The sequence below is a fragment of the Hylobates moloch genome, unplaced genomic scaffold (genome assembly GCF_009828535.3).
Source record: "Hylobates moloch isolate HMO894 unplaced genomic scaffold, HMol_V3 SCAFFOLD_2, whole genome shotgun sequence".
Lineage (NCBI taxonomy): Eukaryota > Metazoa > Chordata > Mammalia > Primates > Hylobatidae > Hylobates > Hylobates moloch.
The window spans coordinates 129890848-129914802 of record NW_026652277.1 but is presented as its reverse complement, the minus strand read 5'-3'; the positions used below and the strand labels follow the sequence as shown (position 1 = coordinate 129914802).

At 36.5% G+C, this 23955-nt stretch overlaps 2 protein-coding genes across 4 annotated transcripts in view; one reads left to right on the top strand and one right to left on the bottom strand.

Annotated features, from left to right (window-relative positions):
• LAMA4 (laminin subunit alpha 4) overlaps positions 1 to 2752 on the top strand; it is a 149449-nt gene extending 146697 nt beyond the window's left edge. The window contains exon 39 of the mRNA XM_032157109.2: positions 1041 to 2752. Within this exon, the coding sequence (XP_032013000.1) occupies positions 1041 to 1186 (146 nt within the window). The 3' untranslated portion in view covers positions 1187 to 2752. The remainder of the gene's footprint in view (positions 1 to 1040) is intronic.
• Positions 2753 to 9682: 6930 nt separating this feature from the next.
• Positions 9683 to 23943, bottom strand: FAM229B (family with sequence similarity 229 member B). Of its 3 annotated transcripts, none has more exons than XM_032157042.2 (4): positions 23813 to 23943; positions 13132 to 13291; positions 11165 to 11303; positions 9683 to 9908 (listed from the first exon to the last, which is right to left on the bottom strand). In XM_032157042.2, exons 3-4 carry the CDS (start codon positions 11287 to 11289, stop codon positions 9791 to 9793), a joined length of 243 nt encoding a protein of 80 aa, XP_032012933.1. In that variant the 5' UTR covers positions 11290 to 11303; positions 13132 to 13291; positions 23813 to 23943; the 3' UTR covers positions 9683 to 9790. The 3 variants fall into 3 exon arrangements, with proteins under 3 accessions (XP_032012933.1, XP_032012943.1, XP_032012953.1); XM_032157052.2 differs by having other exon boundaries at positions 23824 to 23942; XM_032157062.2 differs by having other exon boundaries at positions 13132 to 13288; positions 23824 to 23915.
• Positions 23944 to 23955: the final 12 nt, after the last annotated feature.

The window sequence follows — 23955 nt, the reverse complement described above, 5'->3', positions numbered from 1 at the left end:
AATCTAGAGACAATAAAGGGAATTGATCTCTCAGGCCCCTTCCAAATCTAAAACTTTTATGATCATCATTCTAAATATGAAATGCTATTTCCATGATTTATTTTCAGTACATGGCTTCTGCATATTCTTACCCTACATTGCTTAGAAAACTTATTACAGCTGCTTGCTGATGTTTCATTTGCTGTTCTATGTTCTTTCCTGAATTACTGATTTCTAAGTGTTTTCCATCCTTTATCTGCTACTGCTCACATAGCTGTTTGTAAATAATAATAAGCTTTGGCTAAATGGATTTTAATTTTATGATATTTCTAAGCTCTCTAAATTGCTTTAAATTATATTGCTTCTATCATCCTAACACATTTAATTGTGTCTGTACAATTAATAAGCATAAGGCTTCTTCTAGATTTCTAATTAAGATAAGAGGAGAAAGTTCCCTTGGCATACCACAGGGCACTTGTGCCCACACAAAGACTAAGCAAGTTATCATTACCTATTTATAGTTCTTAAACCCTGAGCTCAGAAAAATTGAATTTTAGTTTATTTGAATTCATTATTTTCTCATTATATTTTATGAACAGGCAAAAATGTGGAGGCTTAAGGGTGAAGGGTAATGAATTAAACAGAAATATTAGCCAAGTCCAAAAATAGTGTGGAAGCTAAAATTTCTTTCCTCCTCCTTAGCAAAGCACACATTATAAGTGAGGCCTAGTGAAATTAGCTTTAAAAAACATAGGTAGATCATGAAAATTCACTGCTGAGGCTTTACATGTAAGTGGTAAATTTCAGCCTTAAAAGACAGCTACAATACACAGAAATCTGATCATGGAAAACATGGCAAAACATTAAAATTACCACAAGTCCATAGGACTTCACAAGCAAATAATGTTCCCGAGAAATGAGTCAATTATAACTATATTCTATTTTTGAAATGTAAATCATGTTGATGATATGAGCAAATATGTATACTTTTACCAGGAAGTAATATTCGGGCTTGGAATACCTCAATTGCAATCTTTGTTTTTATTTCTTGCTCTTTTCAGAATCTCTACTGACACCACGCTTGGCCCCCAGCAAACCCTTCACAGGCTGCATACGCCACTTTGTGATTGATGGACACCCAGTGAGCTTCAGTAAAGCAGCCCTGGTCAGCGGCGCCGTAAGCATCAACTCCTGTCCAGCAGCCTGACACGACAGAGCACAGCTGCCCAAGTACAAAGTTCTTTAGAGCACTGAAAGAAACACAAAGCCAGCCAGGAGGAACAGCAACTCTTCCTTCTGGTGGAAGCTTTCATCGAGTTGAACAGGACTTAAATGAATCATCAGGGACTGGATATTTCTTATTTCTCATTTGGATTCTTAACCTTGAGTCCAAAGTGTCTGCAATGGACAACAATCGAAGGAGTGGCAAACTTACTTGTATTGAGAGCACATGCAATTCCTACTGGTGAAATTACTGTTTCTGTTTCTAATAAAATAGAAGGGATTCTGAATAAACACTTGCACACATTTTTGAAGTGCGGCTAGATTCTCAGATTCACCTTTCTTCCAGGGAAGATAACTTACAATCTATATAAAAATCTCTTTGTCCTAAAACTACCTTTCTTTATTTTGAAGAGACTTACTAACTTACATATAATCTAAAATTAGATGATAGATTTGTTTTTAGCCCTTTTGTTTGGTCTATCAGTATAAGAAGAATATTTTAGGTTTATAGCTGAAGTTATCAAGGTTTAATAAAGTAAATTTCTAACAGAATACTAGAAAAATGTAGTATAATTTAATTTTTTCTAAATAAGAAACAAAGGAAATAAACTACTTTTTCCCCTTCCTTATCTCCTTAAAAGAAAAATAAAATTGTACATGAGGGGAGGCTTCTGTAGGTTATTATTACTATTATTGTGTGTTCTATAGGAATCATTGAGGATATCACAGCAAAAACAGTAGGACAAAATCATAAAATTCAATTTAAGAGTACACAAGTCCTTTTATTAAAAGTTTGCTCCTAGCCTGGGCAACATAATGAGATCCCATCTCTACAAAAAAAATTGTATATGGGCACACAACTGTAGTCCCAGCTACTTGGGAGGCTGAGATGGGAGGATTGCTTAAGCTCAGGAGTTCAAGGCTGCAGTGAGCTATGACTGCTGACTGCACCTGCACTCCAGCCTGGGCAACAGAGTGAGATCCTGTCTCAAAAACAAAGTGTGCTCCCCACATACCTGCAACACAACTAGTCTTATTTCTAAAATGTTATAATCTTTTTTCCAAGTAGCTACATTAATAAAGTCTAGAGAAAATGGACTTGAATAGCTGGTAGAATATTAAAATATAGAAATGAAAAAAAGAATTATATCTAAAAAACTCACCTCAGAAGACAGAAAAAGAGAAAATAGGCCCTGATATCAACAGAATTAACAATACATAAAGGGAGTAACTTTTGAGGGGAGAGGATATAAAATATTTTGAGGAATTACCAAGGGGAATAAAACAATGTTACCTTGAAATGATTATATATATATTACATATTGGTATATATGTCCATACCTACCTATATCCTCTGCTACCCTTCTGTCTGAAATATACAAATAATGATAATGTTGAAGATATCGATAAACGTAGCTAATGTCTGTTCACAGAGGACTTACTAAGTGCCAGCCATCATGATAAGCTAAAGTTAATTATTTTATTTGTTCATTCCACTAATCCTTTGAGGTAATATTTGCAGCTCAGATAACTTGCTCACTGTCATTCAGCTGGACCAAGAAGCCGGTAGTCGAAACAAGACTGCCTGCCTCCAGGGGCAGCATGATTGTCACCTTGGTTCCCTGCCTCCAAAGACTATCTGCCTTCCAGCTGACCAGAGCCAGAGAGGTACCAGAAAGTAGTGAGCTGGCAGGGTCTCACTGTGAAAATCAAGAGGGCACTTGCTTTGACTCATCTAGAAGGGCAGCAGGTTTCTAGGGGCCAATCCCTTCTTTAGGACTGGATGAGAGAAACCATTTCAGCACAACTGGCAGTGCAACACCATGATGGCCCCAACACCACACACACAAACCTGCAGCACATGCACACACAGAGTCTATGTAGAGTATAGAAAGCCAACTGAACATGCCCCTGTCCAAAATGTGAGCACCACAAATTTTCATCTGTGTTATTCACTGATGTTGTAAGAGCTGAGACCAGTGCCTGGCAGGTAAGTATATGCTCGTAAGGAGTGCATTTAAAGGAAGCCTAGTTTCCATAAAGTTATCCCCTCACTTCACCTCCTAAGGCAATCACCTGACTTGTAAATTTCCTGGAAGTCTGAGAAAAGGGAAAAACGGACAGTGACTTCTCCATGTGAGTTCGACTGAGCTCCAGAAATCTCTGGCTTGCCTGAGGGTGCAGGGAGAAGCCTGAGGGAGAGAGGGAGGTGCAGGAGAGAAGCCTGAAGTCCTCAGAGAGACAAAAAGCACTCCCTCAGGTCTCTGATAACCTTTCAAGTCCTGAAAAGTAGGTAAGAAGTTTGACTACCATGAATAGGACCACTCAGTTTCTAAATGTCACAGCACCCAAGGACACCATTCCCAGAGTAGACTGCTAGAGGGCAGGATGAGGTGGGCAGAAGGTAGATGAGATTAAGGGTGAAAGCCTGATGATCTGCCAAAGCATGGGACAGGAAGGCAGAAACATAAGTGGAACGTAGCATGACCCTAGCAGCTGGAAAAAACAGTTGAATCTCTCAAGGAACTTCTCAAGTGTAGTGATGGTGGCTGCTCAGGCTTGAGTCCCTCACCAGCCCAGCCAGACCATAGTTTACAAACAGAGAGCTAAACCAGCAACCTCAACAGAACATGTTGTCAAATGATCCTGTCTAAAAACTGTTGATTAATGAGCTGATGTCAGCCAGATGGTAGGTTATGAAAGCATGGTGTCACCAGGTTGCCCTGGGACCTATTTGTAATATTCCCTTACAGAAAGCTTACACCTGGAAATGTAAGAAATGTGGGAAGGCAATTTATTCAGGGTAAAGGCCTTGGAAGACTAAAGAATTCATACTGCTGAAAACTCTATTTATCCTTTTAATGTCTTTTTTTTTTTTACATATGTATACATGTGCTATGTTGGTGTGCTGAGCCCATCAACTCGTCATTTAACATTAGGTATATCTCCTAATGCTATCCCTCCCCCCTCCCCCCTCACCACAACAGGCCCTGACATGTGATGTTCCCCTTCCTGTGTCCATGTGTTCTCATTGTTCAATTCCCACCTATGAATGAGAACATGCGGTGTTTGGTTTTTTGTCCTTGCGACAGTCTGCTGAGAATGATGGTTTCCAGCTTCATCCATGTCCCTACAAAGAACATGAACTCATCATTTTTTATGGCTGCATAGTATTCCGTGGTGTATATGTGCCACATTTTCTTAATCCAGTCTATCATTGTTGGACATTTGGCTTGGTTCCAAGTCTTTGCTATTGTGAATAGTGCCACAATAAATATACATGTGCATGTGTCTTTATAGCAGCATGTTTTATAATCCTTTGGGTACATACCCAGTAATGGGATTGCTGGTTCAAATGGTATTTCTAGCTCTAGATCCCTGAGGAATCGCCACACTGACTTCCACAATGGTTGAACTAGTTTACAGTCCCACCAACAGTGTAAAAGTGTTCCTATTTCTCCACATCCTCTCCAGCACCTTTGTTTCCTGACTTTTTAATGATCGCCATTCTAACTAGTGTGAGATGGTATCTCATTGTGGTTTTGATTTGCATTTCTCTGATGGCCAGTGATGATGAGCATTTTTTCATGTGTCTTTTGGCTGCAAAAATGTCTTCTTTTGAGAAGTGTCTGTTCATATCCCTCACCCATTTTTTGATGGGGCTGTTTGTTTTTTTCTTGCAGATTTGTTTGAGTTCATTATAGATTCTGGATATTAGCCCTTTGTCAGATAAGTAGATTGCAAAAATTTTCTCCAATTCTGTAGGTTGCCTGTTCACTCTGATGGTAGTTTCTTAAATCTGTAGTGATGCCCCTACTGTCATTCCTGATTTGATAATTTGTCTTTTTTTTTTCCTGATAATTCTACCTAGAGGTTTATCAATTTTATTGATCTTTTTTATGAAACAGCTTTTGTTTCTATTGATTTTCTCTATTATTTACCTGCTCTTATATCATTGTTTCTGCTCTTTATTACTTCTTTCTTTCTGTTTATTTTGGATTTAGTTTGCTCATTTTTTTGTGTTTTCTTAAGGTAGAAGCTTAGATCATTGCCTTGAGATGTTTCTTCTTTTCTAATGAAATAATTTATTGCCTTAATTCTCTCTAAGCACTACCCATGCATTTTGATACGCTGTGTTTTTTTTTCATTCAGTTCAAAGCACTTTCTGATTTATTCAATCATTTCTTCTTTTATTCATGGGTTATTCAGAAGTGTATCATTTAGTATTCCAATATTTGGAGATTCTCTAGGTATCTTTCTGTTATTAATTTATAATTTAATTCTACTGTAGGACATATTTTGCATACCCTTCCATACTTTGAATACTTTTCAATTTATTGAAACTTGTTTTGTGGCCTACAATATATTCTACTTGGTAAATTTTCCATGTGCACTTGAAGAGAATATACAGTATTCTGCTGTTCCCAGGTAAAGTGTTCCATATCGGTTATCATGTCCTCTATATCCCTACTGATTCTGTTTACTTGTTCTACCAGCTTAAATCCTGAACTACAAATGTGGAGTTAGTTCTCCTTTCAATTGCATCAGTTTTTGCTTCATGTACTTTGAAGCTCTGGCATAAACATTTAAGACTGTTAGGTACTCTTGATGTCTTGACCCCTTTATCATTATGAATTGTCTCTCTTTACCTCTGTAAATTCTTTGCTCTGAAATCTTGTCTATTATTAACATAGCTACTCCAGCTTTCTTCAGATTACTGTCTGCATGGCATATCTATTTCTATCCTTTTATACTTTTAATTTATCTAAGTCTTAGTATTTAAGGTGGGCTCACGTAGACAGCTTATAGTTGCATCTTCTTTTCTAGCCAATCTGACAATCTCTGCCTTTTAACTGAAATTTAGACCTTCTGTAATTAATGCAAATATCAATATGATATGGTTTAAATGTATTATCTTTGTTCCTTCTTTCCTCTTTTCCTGTCTTCTTTAGAATTAAATGAGTAATATTTATTACATTTACTCTCCACCATACAATAGTTAGAGCTACTATATTAGCTCTAACTCTGTTTGTTAGGTTTTAGAGATAACTCAAGTTTTACTTCATCACAATCTATTGTCAAATACCATTATGTCATTTCACAAATAGTTTACGAATTACAAAAGTAAATTTCTATTTTCCTCCTCCTTTGTTTTTTTGCTAGTATTATACATTATACTTTTACATAAAATATCATTGCCATAGTTTGCCTTAAACAGTTACCTATTAGTGCTTAAAAAATTTTAAAGCCTATATATTTATCCACATATTTTCCATTTCTTGTGTTCTTTCTTTCTAAAGATCCAAATTTCCATCTAGTACTATTTTCTTTCTGCCTGAAAAACTTCCTTGAACATTTTTTATAGTGTAGATCTGCTAGTGATGAATTCTCTCAGCATTTGTTTGGCTGAAAAGTCTTTACTTCACCTTCATTTCTGAAAGATACTTTAAAGATATTGCTCCATTGCCTTTTTGCCTTCATATCTTCTGATTAAAAGTGTGCTCTCATTCTTATTTTTATTTCTCTGAATGCATGTGTCATTTACTATCAAGTTTTAAGATTTTTCTCTTCAATTTAATTAGGACATGTCATTGTTTTGTTTCATGTTTCTTCTCCTTGGGGTTGGTTAAGATACTTGGATCTGTGAGTTTAGAGTTTTCATCAAATTGGGGGAAAATTTGACCATTATTTCTTCAAACATTTTTCTATCCCCCTCCATTCTTCTGAGAAGCCACTTACATATATATTAGACTGCTTGATAATGAAACACAAAACTTATACTCTTTTTTAATTGCTTTTTTCTTTGTACTTAATGTTGGATAATTTATATAGCTGTATCTTCAAGTTCATTAATATTTTCTTCTCCAGTATCTAATCTCTTAATCCTATTCAGTATACATTATTACTTCAGATATTGTATTTTTCATCTCTAAAAGTTCTATTTGGGTCATTTTTATACCTTCCATTTATTTCTTCATTATGCTTTTATCTACTATTTGAATGATATTTATGGTAGCTGGTCTACTTTGTCCATTTTCACACTGCTATAAAGAACTACCTGAGACTGTGTAATTTAGGAAGAAAAGAGGTTTAAATGACTCAGTTCCACATGCTTAACAGGAAGCATGGCCAGGAGGCCTCAGGAAACCTACAATGGCAGAAGGCAAAGGGAAGCAAGCACATCTTACCATGGTGGAGCAGGAGAGACAGAGGGAAAAGGGGGAAGTGCTACACACTTTTAAACAACCAGATCTGGTGAGAACTCACTCAGTATTATGAGAACACCAAGGGGTGTTCTCCATATCCATAGAGAATACTCCATATTCATATCCATATAGGTGTTCACCATAATCCAGTCACCTCCTATCAGGTCCCTCCCCCAACACTGGGGGTTACAATTCAACATGAGATTTGGGTTGGGACACAGAGCCAAACCATATCATTTACTAATGCCGTCATCTGTCATTCTCAGTCTGTTACCATTGACTAAAGATTCTCTTGACTGTGGATTGCCTTTTCCTTTTTTTTTTTTTTCATGCCTGGTAATTTTTTATTAGATGCTAATCATTGTGAATGTTACACTTTTGGTGCTGGATTTTATTGTAGTTTTTATTTTTATTTTGATGGGTTGTCTCCCCTTGAATGCAGTCAAGTTACTTGAAATCAGTTTGATCCTTTCAAATGTTGTTCTTAAATTCTGTTAGGGCAAGTCCAGAGTAGTCTTCAGTCTACTCCCATCTCCCTAACCTAACCCTAACCCTACTTTGCCAATATCTTGCTGAAGACTGTACTCAATAATCCATGTACTATATTAAAAGATCCACTATTGTTGAAACACATATTCTACCCAGCCTTGTACGGGCTCTGAGGAATTTTTCTTTTTTTTTTTTGAGACAAAGTCTCACTCTGTTGCCTAGGCTGGAGCACAGTGGTGCAATCTCAGCTCACTGCAACCTCCGCCTCCTGGGTTCAAGTGATTTTCCTGCCTCAGCCTCCCAAGTAGCTGGAATTACAGGTACCCGCCCATCATACCTGACTAATTTTTGTATTTTTAGTAGAGTCGGGGTTTCACCATGTGGGCCAGGCTGGCTTCGAATGCCTGACGTCAGATGATCCATCCACTTCGGCCTCCCAAAGTGCCGGGATTACAGGTGTAAGCCACCAAGCCCGGCCCTCTGAGGAATTTTTCATCACTCCTTTCTCCTTCCTGTCATTCTTTCTCCAGCCTCAGGCAATTTCCTGCCTCAATTTTGTTTTCTTCCTTTAAGGAATGTTCTATTTTTATTTGGCAGATAAAATGAGGTGACTTAGAGATCATCTTGAGTCTCTCAAGGCTTATTTTTAAGCTTTCTTAAAGTTGGTATACATTAGCCTTTAGTCTAGCTCCGGTTTGGATCTCTTATGAAAGTACGACCTTTCTGAGTCTCTACTCAATGCCCCACATGTTCAAGATCTTTCCACTTTAACTGGTTGGCATTCAAACACCTCCCAGCTCAGTGTGAGCTCTGAGAGTTTTTCCTCTTATAACTCCCTGGCAGTTTTTCTTTTCACCTAATGTAACACATATGCATCTATGTCTATTTAATTATAAGTTAATAAACTTTTCATTTTAAAAGGCTTATATGTATATTTTCAGAAGCAGCAAGGTAGACAAAAAACACTGGTGAAAATTGTATCTGATCCTAAAGTCAGTCTTTTGGAGAAGACAATTTCATTAGACGGATGCTGACAGCCATCAAGAGGAAAGGAAAGCAGGCTGAGTTTCTCGGGACTACTGCAAGAAGAAAAAGAGAACATAGAGAGCTGGCCTCAACCTCAAAAGTGATCCTACATCTAACCAAATTAAAAAATCCACATGAGGTTTCTCAATACCTACTGTAAACAATTTATCAAGATACCTGGTCAGCACTTCAGGTACAAAGTGATAACCGGACATCATTTTTCTTGGAAAAATCGGGGTTAGAACCACAGCTTTGACTTCATTATCAATACATTTAACCAACAATCTGGGCTCCTCTATGGAAGTAGCTTAAATGCCTTGCAGATTAACCATGGACTAAGAACTTTCTTTGATCTTGAATACTCTTCCAAAACACACAACCCCAGGTCTCCATTTCTCACCCAGTATAATTATTCCTGAGCAGAGCATTATCAAATAATATCAAGCCAGGAAACTGGCTTGGGGTACTAAGGTGAAAGGATTTAGCCAAGTAGCAACCCAAATATGAACAAGGAAATGAGCTTAAGACACATTAAGCATTTAGAATAAGCCCCACCTCACTGATGACCATGGTGGATTAAGCTTCATCTTTAATTATTGATATTAATGATCTACTGTGAGCAAGATGATCTCTAAGGTACTTTCTAATTGTGAAATATTATTCTGTCTTATGTATCAGACATAAATGATAGCCTATCACTACGTGTGCTTTACTGACTACATTTCTGTCGGTCTTACTAAAAGTAAATAGCTCAACTGTTGTCATCATCTAAAGGTGCCACCACTTTTATTTGTTTACCAGATCACCAGATGATACTGGTCCATTACCCTTGACCTAGTCAGACCTTGACAAAAGACTTAATGGTGCTATTTAGGATGCATTTCCTTGCTGCTTTGTGCAGGTGGCTTTCTCATTGTTGCATAAACAGTGACAGGAACATCAGTTATTGTCAGGCAATGACTTCCAGGGCACCTCCGGAGTTGCCTGAATAAAAAAGCAGATGACATGTAGTTAGATACTAAAAAGAGGAAATATTTTTTTTCAGAGCACCAAAGTTTGATTATATATTTAACTGTTATAATCACTCTGAAATCTCTGAATGTCATAAAATGAGTACAACATGGTGATGCTGATGAGGCACCCATTTTAGATGGATATAACAAAGAAATTGTGGCCTCTGACATATATTTAATCACAGGAAATTCATATATTCAAAGATAATCCTCCAGATATTCATTTTGAAAGGTATGCAATGATTGCTAAATGGCAAAACAAAAGTGCATAGTTACAAACATAAGTGATAATATTGTAGCAATTAATGTGCATACACACCCTAAATCACCTCAGTTGAGTGATTTCAAAACAAGAATGTTTGTGGTAAAATACAAAACTGAACATAGTATTCCACATACTGTTCAAATGTTGATAGAATCTCAGATTTGAAATGGCCCTTAAATGACACCTAGTCCAAAAATACATCAAGTATATGAATTTCCTTTCCAACATTCCCACCAAATAGTCATTCAGCCTTTAACATTTCTAAAGATCAAGAGCTCACTACTTCCCAAAGCAGCCCATTTTATCCTTGACTAACTCCGATTTTTAAATACCTACACCTGTTAAACTTAAATCTGTGTTCCCAAAATTTCCAAGCCATGAGAATCTAACAGTGTAGCATCTAAGGTTTTGCTATGGTAAACATCAGAGAAGTGGAACTAATCATTCTGCAAAAACACTTTGTCTCACAGAATCTTCATATTCTATATCACTCTTTCTGCCAAAGGTCACAGCAAAGCCAAAGTGATACTAATCAAAGCCAAAGTGACATTAAATCTGAGGTCTAAGTCTTTTTCATATTTTTAGCCTTATGCCTGGCACAGTGCCCTGTACACACTAGCACTGAAGTTTTGTTTGTTTAATTGAATGTTATCTAATCGTGAAGCTATCAACAAAACAATCTATTAGGTTGGTGCAAAGGTAATTGTGTTTTTGTTGTTGTTGTTAATAGCTAAAAATGTACCAGAAATAGAAAGAATGAATTGGTCTATCATCAAGACTTACAGAACTACAAAATACAGACTCTACACTAAGGAAAACTGGGCTCTGTTAATACGAATTTAGAAACAACAATGTTTTTGAATTGCTGAGGGTTTTTTCTTGCTAATACTGAATATCAGCTGAAGGTTGTATTGATGATAGCCGATACATATCTCCTCACTTGTGAGGACAGAAGACTTTACCTGGTTGGTGACATCTCCTTCCCATTACAGGCAGCACTGGAGCTCAGCCCCGATTCCAGCTCAATTGAAGAATCTCCTCCTTCCACTGGAAACCTCCTTGGCTGGGTTCCAAATCGAAAAGGCATAATTCACTGAAAACCTAGATCAGAAAGTTAAAATATTGAAAACCTAGATTAGAAAATTAAAATATTGGGGGTAGAGATAGATTGTCTTCAAAGACTTGTATGGAATGTTTTAAAGAGTCAGAGTCTCACTATGTTGGCCAGGCTGGAGTGCAATGGTTATTCACAAGTGCAATCGTAGTGCACTACAATTTTGAAACCCTGGGCTTAAGTGATCCTCCCGCCTCAGCCTCCTGAGTAACTGGAACTACAGGTGCACACAACGTGCCTGCTCTTGGAATTTTTAATATTACTATTTTGTTATAGACATACAGAAACATTCTGAATGTTATTCTATTTTTAAATAGCTAAAAATAGTGTTTAAAATACTGTATTTCACAACTATCCCTTATGTACAATTTAAGTCTTGCAAAAAATACAAAATAGCCACCAAGCAATGCAAGGAAAATGTACTCTATGGTTAACATAAACTGAAGACCATTTCTGCTGTGTGAAAACAAGATTCTGTATGCCTTTAAATGGTTGTTCCAATCAACAAGCACCTCTCTATCTATCTATGCCCTCCTCTTCCTTTGGAGCACAGTTTCACATTCACCAAGATATCTTCAGCTAATCCTTCAGTTCCAGGTGATTATTCATTTCCCCTCTGCTTCTCTATAGTCACAGTAGAGTCCCTGGCTCTGGCCCTTCCCAACTATGTGATCTTAGTCAAGGTACTTATCTATATTTCTCAAAGGTACATTGGTGATAATATTTTCTACTTCTAGCATAATAGTGAGGATTAAGTAAGGTAATACACGTAAAGTGCAGTGCCTAACACACAGTAAGTGCTCAGTAAATGTTAACTATTATTATTTAGCAGGTACTACTGAGCATTAGTAAATATATATAAATGTCTGCAAGTATACCTGAGATAGGAAATTTATTACGAAATAGATATGATACATACACACAAACACACATAAATGAACTCCTTACTGCCCACCTTGGAACTCTTCCCTACCCCCTGCTCCCACCCTTCACTTGCTATGGCCAATGCAATCCATTAAGTCTGAATTTACATTTTACTTACTCTATAACTTACTTTTATAACCCCCATTATCTAAGTTTTCATAGCAACCTTTATTTCTGCAACGTAACAGTTATCCTTCTAATTCAGGGTTTCTCAACCATGACACTATTCACAGCTGGGATCAGACAGTTCTTAGCTGGGGAGGGAGGATACTGTCCTGTGCACTGTAGGATGTTTTGCAGCATTCAAGGCCTTCACCCACTGGATGCAAAGAGTACCCCTCTCCCAAAGTTGTGACAGTCCAAAATGTCTATAGACATTGTCAAATGTCCCCTGGTGGGAGAGAGAGGCAAAACTGCCCACTGTTGAGAAACACTACCCTCATTTTTTGTAAATGTTTAATATCCCCCCTCATTCCAAGTCTGTCTTTGTCATCCCTGAATGCTTAATACCTAGAACAGTGCTTGTCACACAGTGGACATTTAATAGCTCTATCCTGAAATAATTTGCATGTATTCAACTATTAGTACACAATGTATTCAACTATTCGTACACAAAGGGTAGGAAAAATTTTAAATGGTGCAACTATTTCTTATGCCTAGTACAGTATTCTATGCCTAAAAGTAAATGTTTATTGGTGGTAATAATAAAACTAAATTAAGGTTTAAAAATTCGAATGATAACTTTTATAGGCTGTGTGTCAATATCAAGAAAAAAGTGCTTTGCTCATTGATGATTTAGTGAAACCATCGTAAACTCTGTGGTTTAGTATAACTACCTATCTATGCAGGTATTAACATTTAGCTAATTTGATCAAGGATAAATAGACTTACCAAAAGAGGCTGAGTCTGATTTCTGCAGAGGTGAATAAATCAATGCCTTCTACTGGCCTTCCATAGAAGGCTGGAATTGTGGAAGGAATGATGATCAAATGTTCCAGTGACACCCAGAAATTATGACATCAGGAGATTCTTTCACATAGTTTCCTACCTGCTAAAGAATCAAGTATCTCAATGCATAGCTCCAACAACAAGCTGAGGCTTAGCTAAAAATTTTCTCTAAAGCTTTTTGGAGGGTTTCATTCTTGTTTTTACTGGCTTATTTCCCTATAATATTAGTATTTTCATCCATGAATGGGGACCTACAGTCTAATCCATCTGTACTAAATCAGAATTGAGATTCTTCTCATTTTATATCCTGTTTTCCTCATTCCATTTCTCTCCTAGACCTTCTCTTATAATATCTCAAATAAATCCAATCTCTCTACATCCTCATCCCACTCCAATATCCTTAAACCCAAATTGTACCTTTACAAATTTCTCTATAACTCTTACATGGGATTCTTTACACCCTCTCTCTAATGCCTGGACTAACCTTATTTTTTTTTCCTGTTTCTTCAAGAGAGTCTTCAAATTCCCAAAATGGCTGGAATAATTACAATTGTGAAAGGAAGAATACATCTTTTTTGTTGTTGTTGTTGAGACAGAGTCTCGCTCTGTCACCCAGGCCGGAGTGCAATGGCGCTATCTTGGCTCACTGCAAGCTCTGCCTCCCAGGTTCACACCATTCTCCTGTCTCAGCCTCCCGAGTAGCTGGGACTACAGGCACCCGCCACCGTGCCCGGCTAATTTTTTGTATTTTTAGTAGAGACGGGGTTTCACCGTGTTAGCCAGGATGGTCTCGATCTCCTGACCTCGTGATCCGCCAGCCTCAGCCTCCCAAAGTGCTGGGATTACAGGCGTGAGCCACCGCGCCTGGGCGAAAGGAAGCATACATCTTGTACTGTCCTCATTATTCTGTTCCCTGGGCCCTGGGCTGCCTCTCTGCTCATTTCTCTAACTGCTCTCCCTCTCCCAACTCATTCTTGGCTTCTAGATTAATAGCTCACCTCATGAACATCTCCTCTACTCAGTAATGTTTAGTTTAACCCTTATACCAGAACATAACTCTTCAGCTAAGCAGTTTTTCAGGTTTCATATCTGATGACTAAACTATTAAACATTAGTGAGCATTTTTACCACTGTTGTGTTTTCATATGACTCATGTTACAGAAAACTGGCATTTTACGTAAGAATTAACTTGATGTTGGATACAATCTTACCTCTACCTTCTTTTTCTTACTAGGGTACTATCTGTGAATAAGTTGATCACCATTTTAGCTTGGAAAAATAACTGACGGTGTCACAGTCACACAAACAAATCATTGCTGGCCATTGTGAGCTAAGGTATCATTAGGACCTAAACATGTGGTCCTTAGGATGGCAAAAAAATGTAATAGTTTACATGTCTGAGAGGTGGTAGCAGTGGGAGAATGATAGGTTTTAGCATCAGAATTCAGTTAGAATTTTTTTTTCTTTTTCTTTTTCTTTTTTTTTTGAGACAGGGTCTTCCTCTGTCATCCAGGCTGGAGTGCAGTGGCATGATCATGGCTGACTGCACGCAGCCTCAAGCTCCTGGGCTCAAGCAATCCTCCTGCCTCAGCATCTCAAGTAGCTGGGACTACAGGTGCACACCACCATGCCCAGCTAGTTTTGTATTTTTTTGTAGATACAGGGTTTTACCATGTTGCCCAGGCCAGTCTCAAATTCCTGGGCTCAAGTGATCCACCCACCTTGCCCTCCCAAAGTGCTAAGGTTACAGGCATGAGCCCACTGTGCCCAGCCAGGTTTGAATTTTGACACAATGTTAGCTCTGAGATTTTAAGCAAATCATTAAAAGTTTGTCTGTAAAATGGTATTAATTCTTACCTTACAGAGTTGTCGTGAGGAATTAAAAACAATCTAACATGTATAAAGCCAATGACTGGGACACAAGAATTCAATCAGCACTACTTCCTACATATTTTTGTGTCATTCTTGAAATCAGAGTATTGAGACACTGATTTCACTTTTTAGTCACGGATATATACGAAGTAAAGTATCTGTAAGTGGGGTATTCTTAAAATCCTGTAATTTACCATTTTAACTAGTCCATTTGGCATACCATGCTTCTTTAGAATGGGTGATACAATGAAACAAACCAAACAGTAGCCTTAATGATGAAACTTTACAACATTAGAATGATACGTCAGAAGACAAAAGGAACTTGAGTCTCCAGCATATTTTCATAAAGCAATAGATAAACAAGAGCAATACAAATGGTGAATAAAAAGATGGTGAAGTATCCAAATACCCCCTTAAGTATCATAAGCTTAAGAGCAATAGTCTTTCAATTCTCAAGATATTAATTCATGAGATGCAGAAAATGAGTGATATTTGAACTTGTCATGTTCTAAGAAAAAAAGACCCATGGACTTCATTCATTCATTTAATGAATATTTGCTGAGAATCCACCATGAGCCAGGCATGTGTTAAGTGTTAAAGATAAAAGATTAAGCAAAAACAAACACAGTTCCTATTGTGGTAGAGTTTGTAGGTTACAATAGGATTTGTTTTAGTCTAGTATATTTAATCTAAATCTAAGAGACGAGGGGGCATTAATTAGGTGGAAATGAATGGGAGAAAAAAAACACCGACACAGTTGAGGAGGGGACAAAGAGGAAAACAGCATGTGCAAAGGTCATGCCAGTAAAGACAATAAAAAATCTCAAAGGCCAGCATAACCACAGCATGGAAAACAGAAAATAAATAGAGTCTGAGACATAAGTACAGGCCAAATCATGCAGGAGCAAAAACTCAAGTTAAAATTTTAGACTTTATCTTATGAACAAGGAAGCCCATCAAAGAATTTTAATTTCTCAGGACACATATTTAGGTTTCATTGATTTTTCTCTATTTTCTATTTACTATTTATTTGATTTCCACTCCAATCTTTATTATTTCTTTTCTTCTGTCTATTTTGGGCTTAATTTGCTTTTCTTTTTCTAATATCTTAAGATAGAAGCTTAGGTCATTGATTTTAGTGCTTTCTTCTTTTCTAATGTAAATATTTAATTCTATAAATCTCCATCAAAGCACTCCTTTAGCTGCATTCCACAAATTTTTTAATTTTGTATTTTCATTTCCTTCAGTTAAAATTTTTCTTTGTTTTTTTTCTTTGACCTATGAGTTGTTTACAATTACATTGTTTAATTTTCCAATATTTAGGAATATTCTACTTTTCTGTTACTGATTTCTAATTAGGTTCCATTTTTGTTAGAGAACATTCTTTGTATCACTTGAATCCTTTTAAATTTATTTAGGCTTGTTTTTATAGCCAGAATATAAACTGCCTTGGCAAATGTTCCACACATACTTGAATGTATATGCTGCTATAGTTGGCTTCAGTGTTCTATATAAGTATTTTCCAATATTTAGGAATATTCTAGTTTTCTGTTACTGATTTCTAATTAGGTTCCATTTTTGTCAGATAGTATTTGTTGTATGACTTGAATTCTTTTAAATTTATTTAGAGTTGTTTTTATAGCCAGAATACAAACTGCTTTGGTAAATGTTCCACACGTACTTGAATGTATATGCTGCTATAGCTGGCTTCAGTGTTCTATGTAAGTAATTTGTTGATTGACAGAATTGTTCAAGTCTTCCATATTCTTACTGATTTTCTATATACTTGGTTTATCAACTACTGACATAAGGGTGTGAAATCTCCAACAATAATTGTAATTTTATTTACTTCTCCTTTCTATTCTGCAGTTTTTACTTCAGGTATTTTGAAGCTATTATTCGGTGCATAAATATTTAGTATTGTTACAGCCTCTTGATGAAATGACACCTTTATCATTATGAAATATGTCTGATATCTTTGCTCTATAGTCTACTTTTCTGATACTTGTATAGCTACTCTTCATTCATTAATTTTAGTATGACATATCTTTTCCTATTCTTTTATTTTTAACCAATTTGGTTATTATATTCCAAGTGGGTTTCTTGTAATCAGTATATATTTGAGTCTTGCTTATTTTACCCACCGTGATGACCTCTATCTTGAAATTAGGGTATTTTTATCATTTATATTAATATTTAATATGATAGATATGGTTGAATTAAAATTTGCCATCTTGCTTTTTGTATTCTATCTGTGCCATCAGTTCTTTGTGTCCTTTTCTTCTTATTCCATTCTTTTGGATCAACTCAATGTATTTTATGAATCTATTTTATTCCATTATTGGTTTATTACTATACACCTTTGTGTTTTGTTTTGTGTTACTTTAGGGTTTATAGTATACATATTTAACTTTTCATAGTCCGCCTCCAAATAACATTATACCACTTCACATATACTAGAAGAACCATATAAAAGTATATTCCATTTCCCCTCTCCCACTATATATAATTTTGTTGTCATATATTTTAATTCTATCTATAGTACAAACCCCATGCATGTCACTATACATTTTCCTTTAAGCAATTGTCTTTAAAACAAGAGACATCTTCTATATTCATCTACATTTTCATCATTTTCAGTGCTCTTTATCCCTTTGAGTAGGTCCAGATTTTCTTACAACATAATTTTCCCTTTGCCTGAATGTTTTCATTTAACAGTGCTGGTCTGTTGGTGATTAATTAATTTAGCTTTTATATCGCTTTTTTTCATACTTATTGTGGAACAATATTTTAACTGGGTATAGAATTCTCAATTAGCAGTTTTGTTTTCTTTAAGTACTTTAAAGATTTGGGTCCACTATGTTCCGGCTTGCATTGTTCCCAACAAGTCTGTTGATTTTTTTATCTTTGTTCCTCTATATAATATGTCTTTTTTCTCTGGCTGGCTTTAATATTTGCTTTTTATCACTGATATTAAGCAATTTGATTATAATGTACTTGGCATAGTTTTCTTTCTGTTTCTTGTGCCTAAGGTTCACCGAGCTTCTTGGATCTGTGGATGCATAATGCTTATCAGATTTGAAATTTTTTTAGGCATTGTTTCTTCAAGTATTTTTTTGTTCCCTCCTCTGGCATGCTAGTTACATGTATATTACACTGTTGAAAGTTGTGCCACAGTTCACTAGTTCTCCTTTTTAAAAAAATCTTTTCTTCTCTGTTTTATTTTGTACAGTTTCCATTGCTACATCTTTAAGTTTGCTAATCTTTTCTTTTGCCTAATGTCTAATCTGCTCTTTACTCCATCCATTTTTCACCTTAGATATTGTACTTTCCATCTCTAGAAGTCTAATTGGGATCTCTTTTTCGTATTTCTTTGTCCCTTCTCAGTCTGCCTGGGCTTCCTTCTGTCCTCTTTAACATATACTGCTTTAATGTTCTTTTAATTTTATGTAACTGTTATGTTTACTAATTCTTTCATTTCTGCCATTTCTTGTTCTGTTTTTAACTAATTTTTCACCTCATTATGGGACTCGTCTTTGCATATCTGGCAATTTTTGACTTGAGTGCCAGGCATTGTGATTTTACATTGCTAAACAATTTTATTTTTATTCCTCTAAGTATTTTTAAGTTTTGGTCTGGGACACAGCTATTTGGAAACAGCCTGGTTCTTTGGAGGCTTGGTTTCATGCTCTCTTAGGCTAGATCACAACAGCCTTTCATCCAGGGCTAATTTTTCTCCACTACTGAGGTACCTTTCTGAGTACTCAATGTTCCAGCTATTTTAAGGTTTCTCCACTCAAGATACGGGGAATGCGAATTAGTCCTAGCCCTATGTGAACCCTAGGAATTGTTCTGCCCGCTTATTTCCAGTGGTTCTTTCCTCAGTCTTACATAGTTTCCATGAATCCATGCAAGGATCAGCACTCAGTTTAGGCTCATGAGGAACTCCCTAAAGATTTTCAGAGCTTTCTTTTTGCATACTCTCTCCTCTTTGGCATTCTGCCCTGCAAATTCTAGCTGTCTGATCCTCTAAAATTTCTAACTCTGTCTCCTCAACTCAGTGTGGCCATTGGGCTGTGTTTGGACTCTATTCATTAGAAAGGTGTCATTAGGTCTAGCCTACACTCAAGGAGAGGGGCTTACACAAGAACAGGAGACAGAGATCATTGGGTGCCATCTTGGAGGATGCCTACCACAGATGCTGTATTCTGATGTAATGTCTCAGAATGCTTGTGTAGTACACACAAGTGTTTATCAAATATTTCTGGCTTTCTTTTTTCCAGAAATTGAAATTCCTGGCCACCTTATGATTACTTGGAGCCCATGTGATTAGTTTTAGTCAGTGAATTATGAGCAACCATTAATTGCTAGTGTAAGACCCTCCTGAGTTTGTCTCTACCACAAAAACCAGAAATGTATCTCACATCATAAATAAAAATCAACCAAAATTAACTAAAGACTCAAACATATGACCTGAAATTAAAACTACTAGGAGAAAGCAGGAAAATGTCTCCACAACATTAGTTTGGGCAATGATTTCTTGGATATGACCCAAAAAGCACAGGAACAAAAGCTAAAGTAGACAAAGGGATTACATCAAACTAAAAAGCTTCTGCACAGCAGAGGAAACAATTAATATAATGAAGAGACAACTCACAGATTAGGAAAAAATATTTATAAACCACACATCTGCTAAGGGGCCAATATCCAAAAATACATAAAGAAGTCAAACAACTTCACAAGAAAACACATAGCCCAATTAAAAATGGGCAAAGAACCGGAATAGACGTTTCTCAAAAGAATACATACAATGGCCACAGACACATGAAAAAATACTCAATATCACTAATCATTAGGGAAATGAAAATTTAAAAACATAATGATATTTATCACCTCACACCTTTTAGAATGGCAGCTATCAAAAAGATAAAAGATAAATGTTGGCTAGGATGTGGAGAAAAGAGCCTTTTTAACACTGGCAGTGGGAATCAAATTAATACAGCCATTATGGAAAACAGTATGGATTCCTCAGTCAAAAATAGAATCACCATATGATCCAGCAATCCCACTTCTGGATATATATCCAAAGGAACTGAAACAAGTATGTCAAAAAGATATCTGCCCTCCCATGTTTACTGCAGCATTATCCACGATAGCTAAGATATGGAAGCAACCTAACTATCCATCAATAGATAAACAAATAAAGAAACAGATAAAGAAAATGTGGTATGTATACACAATGGAATACTATTCAGCCTTAAAAAAGAAGGAAATGCCGTCATTTGTGACAACATGGATGAACCTGGAGGACATTATGCTAAGTGATATTAGCCAGCCACAGAAAGACAAACACTGCATGATCTCACTTATATGTGGAATCTAAAAAAGTCAAGCTCATAAATGTAGAGGGTAGAATGGTGGTTACCAGAGGGTAGTAAAGCTGGAGGGTAGGACAGGGATAGAGAGCAGAAACATGTCCAAAGGATACAAAGTTTCAGTTAGGAGGAATAAGTTTTACAGATCTATTACATAGCATGGTGACTAGTTACTAATAATATATATTTCAGAACTGCTAAAAGAGCAGATTTTAAATGTTCTCAAGACAAAAAAATTCTGAGTATGCGAAATGACGGATATGTTAATCAGATTGATTTAATCATTCCACAATGTAAATATTTATCAAAAAATCAACTGTACCCCATTAATATATACAATAATTAATCAATTTAAAATCAAATAAATCAAAAATGGACCAAATAATGGCAGATCATCAGCCTGAGTGCCAGAAGGGGGATAACATAAAGAATAGCCCCCAAACACCCCTCAATAGTCACGTATCATGTACAAAAAAAAAAATTGTTGTTTTACACCTCTGAGATTTTGGGGTTGATTGTTACCACAGCACAACAAAGTTTATGCTGAGGTATACAGACTTTGGTCCAGACTTAGGTACCACTATGACAAAAATCTCAAATATAAGTCACCATACCTAAGTGGTCAAGCAGCAATTAACAAGGAAACTGTTGTGGAAAGCTAAAAGGATAGTGATCTATGTCACTCAGGAACAAACCTATTGGGAAAAACCTTTGGAAAACTGTGATAACCTAGAAGGCATGTGATTTAACTAACGAATTTAAAGGTTGGGAGAAGAGGCTGGAAAACAATAACATGTCAGTTGCTACTGTTTGTCAAGCTATATGTGAAAGAGATGAGCTCAGAAATGGCGGTGTGCAAGCAAGAATAAAAACAGATAGACCACCCACAAATCTGAATTATATCTTAACGATAACTTACAAAAGCTATAGAATAATTTTCTTCTAAAACATTTTATTCCCCTTCAGAACTTTGCAGCATGTTTTCAATGCCTTCCAGTACTGAATGTGCTATAGATGAGTCTAAAGTAGTCTAATTAATTGTTTTTTCTTCATCCCACTCCCCTGTTCATTTCATGCCTAGGAACCTAAAAAATTCTCTCTTTATTCTGAAAAGTTGAATGACTTAATGAGGCTACATGTCTTGGTGTTGATTTTTCTATAAATTGTCCTATAGAACATAGTGTGTATCCTTTTAATCTACGTGTTTTTCTTCCTTTTTTTTTTATCAAGTACATTTTTTCCTCCATTTGCTGTGGGCACGTGTTAATCTTATGTTGAGCCATCTTTGTCTCCTCCATACATATTATTTTTAATAACTTTCATATCTCTGGGTTTTGCCTAGTATTCTGTTATTATTTTAAGACATTCCTCTACATTATAATTTGATGTGCATCTCTCTAGCCTGCTTCTTAATGCTTTTAAAAATTATTCCTTTAAGTCCTTTAAGGTGGATGTTGTTGTCTTCAGTTAATTTCCTTAGTTCTTTTATCTCCATTTTATTTCATTTATTCATCAAATATTTATTTACTATCTACTATATGCAAGGTACTATCCCTAGTAGTGGATAAAATAACAAGACTCAGCCCTCATAGAGCTCGAGTCTTATTATTTTAGTATCTTGTCTTTAAGTTCCTGTTTTATTGCATTCATATTCTTAAGTTCTTCTTCAGCACAAGGTAGATATGATGAATTTTCTTTTCTCCCCTCTTAGGCTAGGTTTTACCCCAAGGTCTTTTACTTTATCCATCTTTAAAATCTTTCCTTCCTTCCTCTCCCCCTTCCTTCCCTCTCTCCCTTCCATCTTTGTCTTCCTTTCTTCCTTCAATTTTAGGAGTCCATAGGATTCCCACTAATTTTTTTCTTTTTCATTTTCAGCATGTGGAATTCTGTTCACTCTATTTGCTCTGTATGTTAGTCAGCTATCACTACAATAAAACTGCACCCCAAAATTTCAGTAGCTTCAACCAAAAACATTTCTCTTGCTTATAATATTCTGAATAGCCCGTTGCAGTTCAACCGATCTCAACTTTGGCTAACCTGGGTTTGCATATACGGAAGTTTTGGAGTGGCTGGCATGTGAGGCTCTACCTTGCTTGACTCTTAAGAAAAACTGTCTCTCAGTCTGATTCTCTACAGACTGAAGTTATTAATAAGATGTGTTAGGACTTTTGCTTCCTGTGTGGGGAATAATGACTGGGACTGCATGAAGGGTAGGGCTCTGCAAAGGCCAGTGTATCATCTCACCTAGCACTGATAACACACTGATACAGACCTATTCACATCACTGCCTACAAACTGGACCAAGACTTGCGAATTTTGGAAGCCCCAGACTTTGGGACTTTAGCATCAAGACCTAAAATGCCCAACTCTACCTCTACCACTGATCCCAGACTCAGTAAGAAGTTAAGAATAAATCCAGCCTACAAAAATTTACTGACGAAAAGCCACCTATTACCAAAAGATATAAAATCCATTGCAACTTTAAACCTACCAGCTACCAGAGAAATTTAACAGTTACTACTACGTGTCTTGGTGGGACAATAAAATGTTCTAATCCATTGAATATTACAGTTCATATTAGCACATATTCATAGCACATACCATATAACTTTTTATTAAACGAAGAAGACTTCTTAGAGTTTTGTAGTTCTTCAGAATTTTTGTGGAAAATATTAATTTCATTAAAGAAGTACTTGAGTTCTTAATTAAAATCTGGTCTAATTTGATCAATAGAAGTTTACATATTTTAATGTTTGACAATTTTAAGGAGTTGGTAATTGTCATAATGCCTAACTTTTTAATCTTCTCCTGCTCTATCCCATCTAAATACCCATCTAAATGCCTAGCGTTAATCTCGTCTCTTCTATCAGACTTCCATATACTCATCTACATCCTCAACCACTGAATCCTATTGCACTTATAGTCAACGCCACACAATTCTTTGAGTATTTCGCTTGTATGTCTTCAATTAGATTGTAAGCTTCTTGGAACTGGATCTATGCCTTAATTTCTTTCTAATCTTCCCAGCGAGCCTACAAGTTAATTTGGGGAGTATACAGCGTTCAACAAATACTGGTTGGGTCTGTGACCTTCCTTAGCTTTGCCATTTTTGTCAAAGCGTATAACCATCTAGTTTCAACTGTGCCCTGACATGTCTATTTCTCTGGGATTTCTCTTTGCTCGACGCCATTGTTCATTTTCTATTAGAATAAAGGGCTTGTTGGACAGAGATGCTAACGCAGCGTCCCGTGCAATCTGAATAAACGGACTGATCCACCGCCCAGGGTGTTGAGGCTGTGAACAAAAATTAAACCTCTGATAGCCTACGAACAGCTTAACGACACATATTTAAAAATACCACTCCAAAGCCTAGTTACCCGCCAGTTACCCCGGCCTCCGGAGCTGCCGATGCTCGAAGATGTTGACGAGGCAGCTAGGATATGCAGTCCGGAAGCCCAGTCGCTATGGTAACGGTGAGACGCAAGTGCACTTGCGCGGCCTTCTGACGGAAAACCTTAGC

Excerpts from the sequence above, each read along its gene's own strand:
- FAM229B (XM_032157042.2), bottom strand. The coding sequence starts at position 11,289 with ATGCCTTTTCGATTTGGAACCCAGCCAAGGAGGTTTCCAGTGGAAGGA. Across the intron at positions 9,909-11,164 it reads AAGGAGATGTCACCAACCAG|GCAACTCCGGAGGTGCCCTG; the intron begins GTAAAGTCTTCT and ends TTTTTTATTCAG.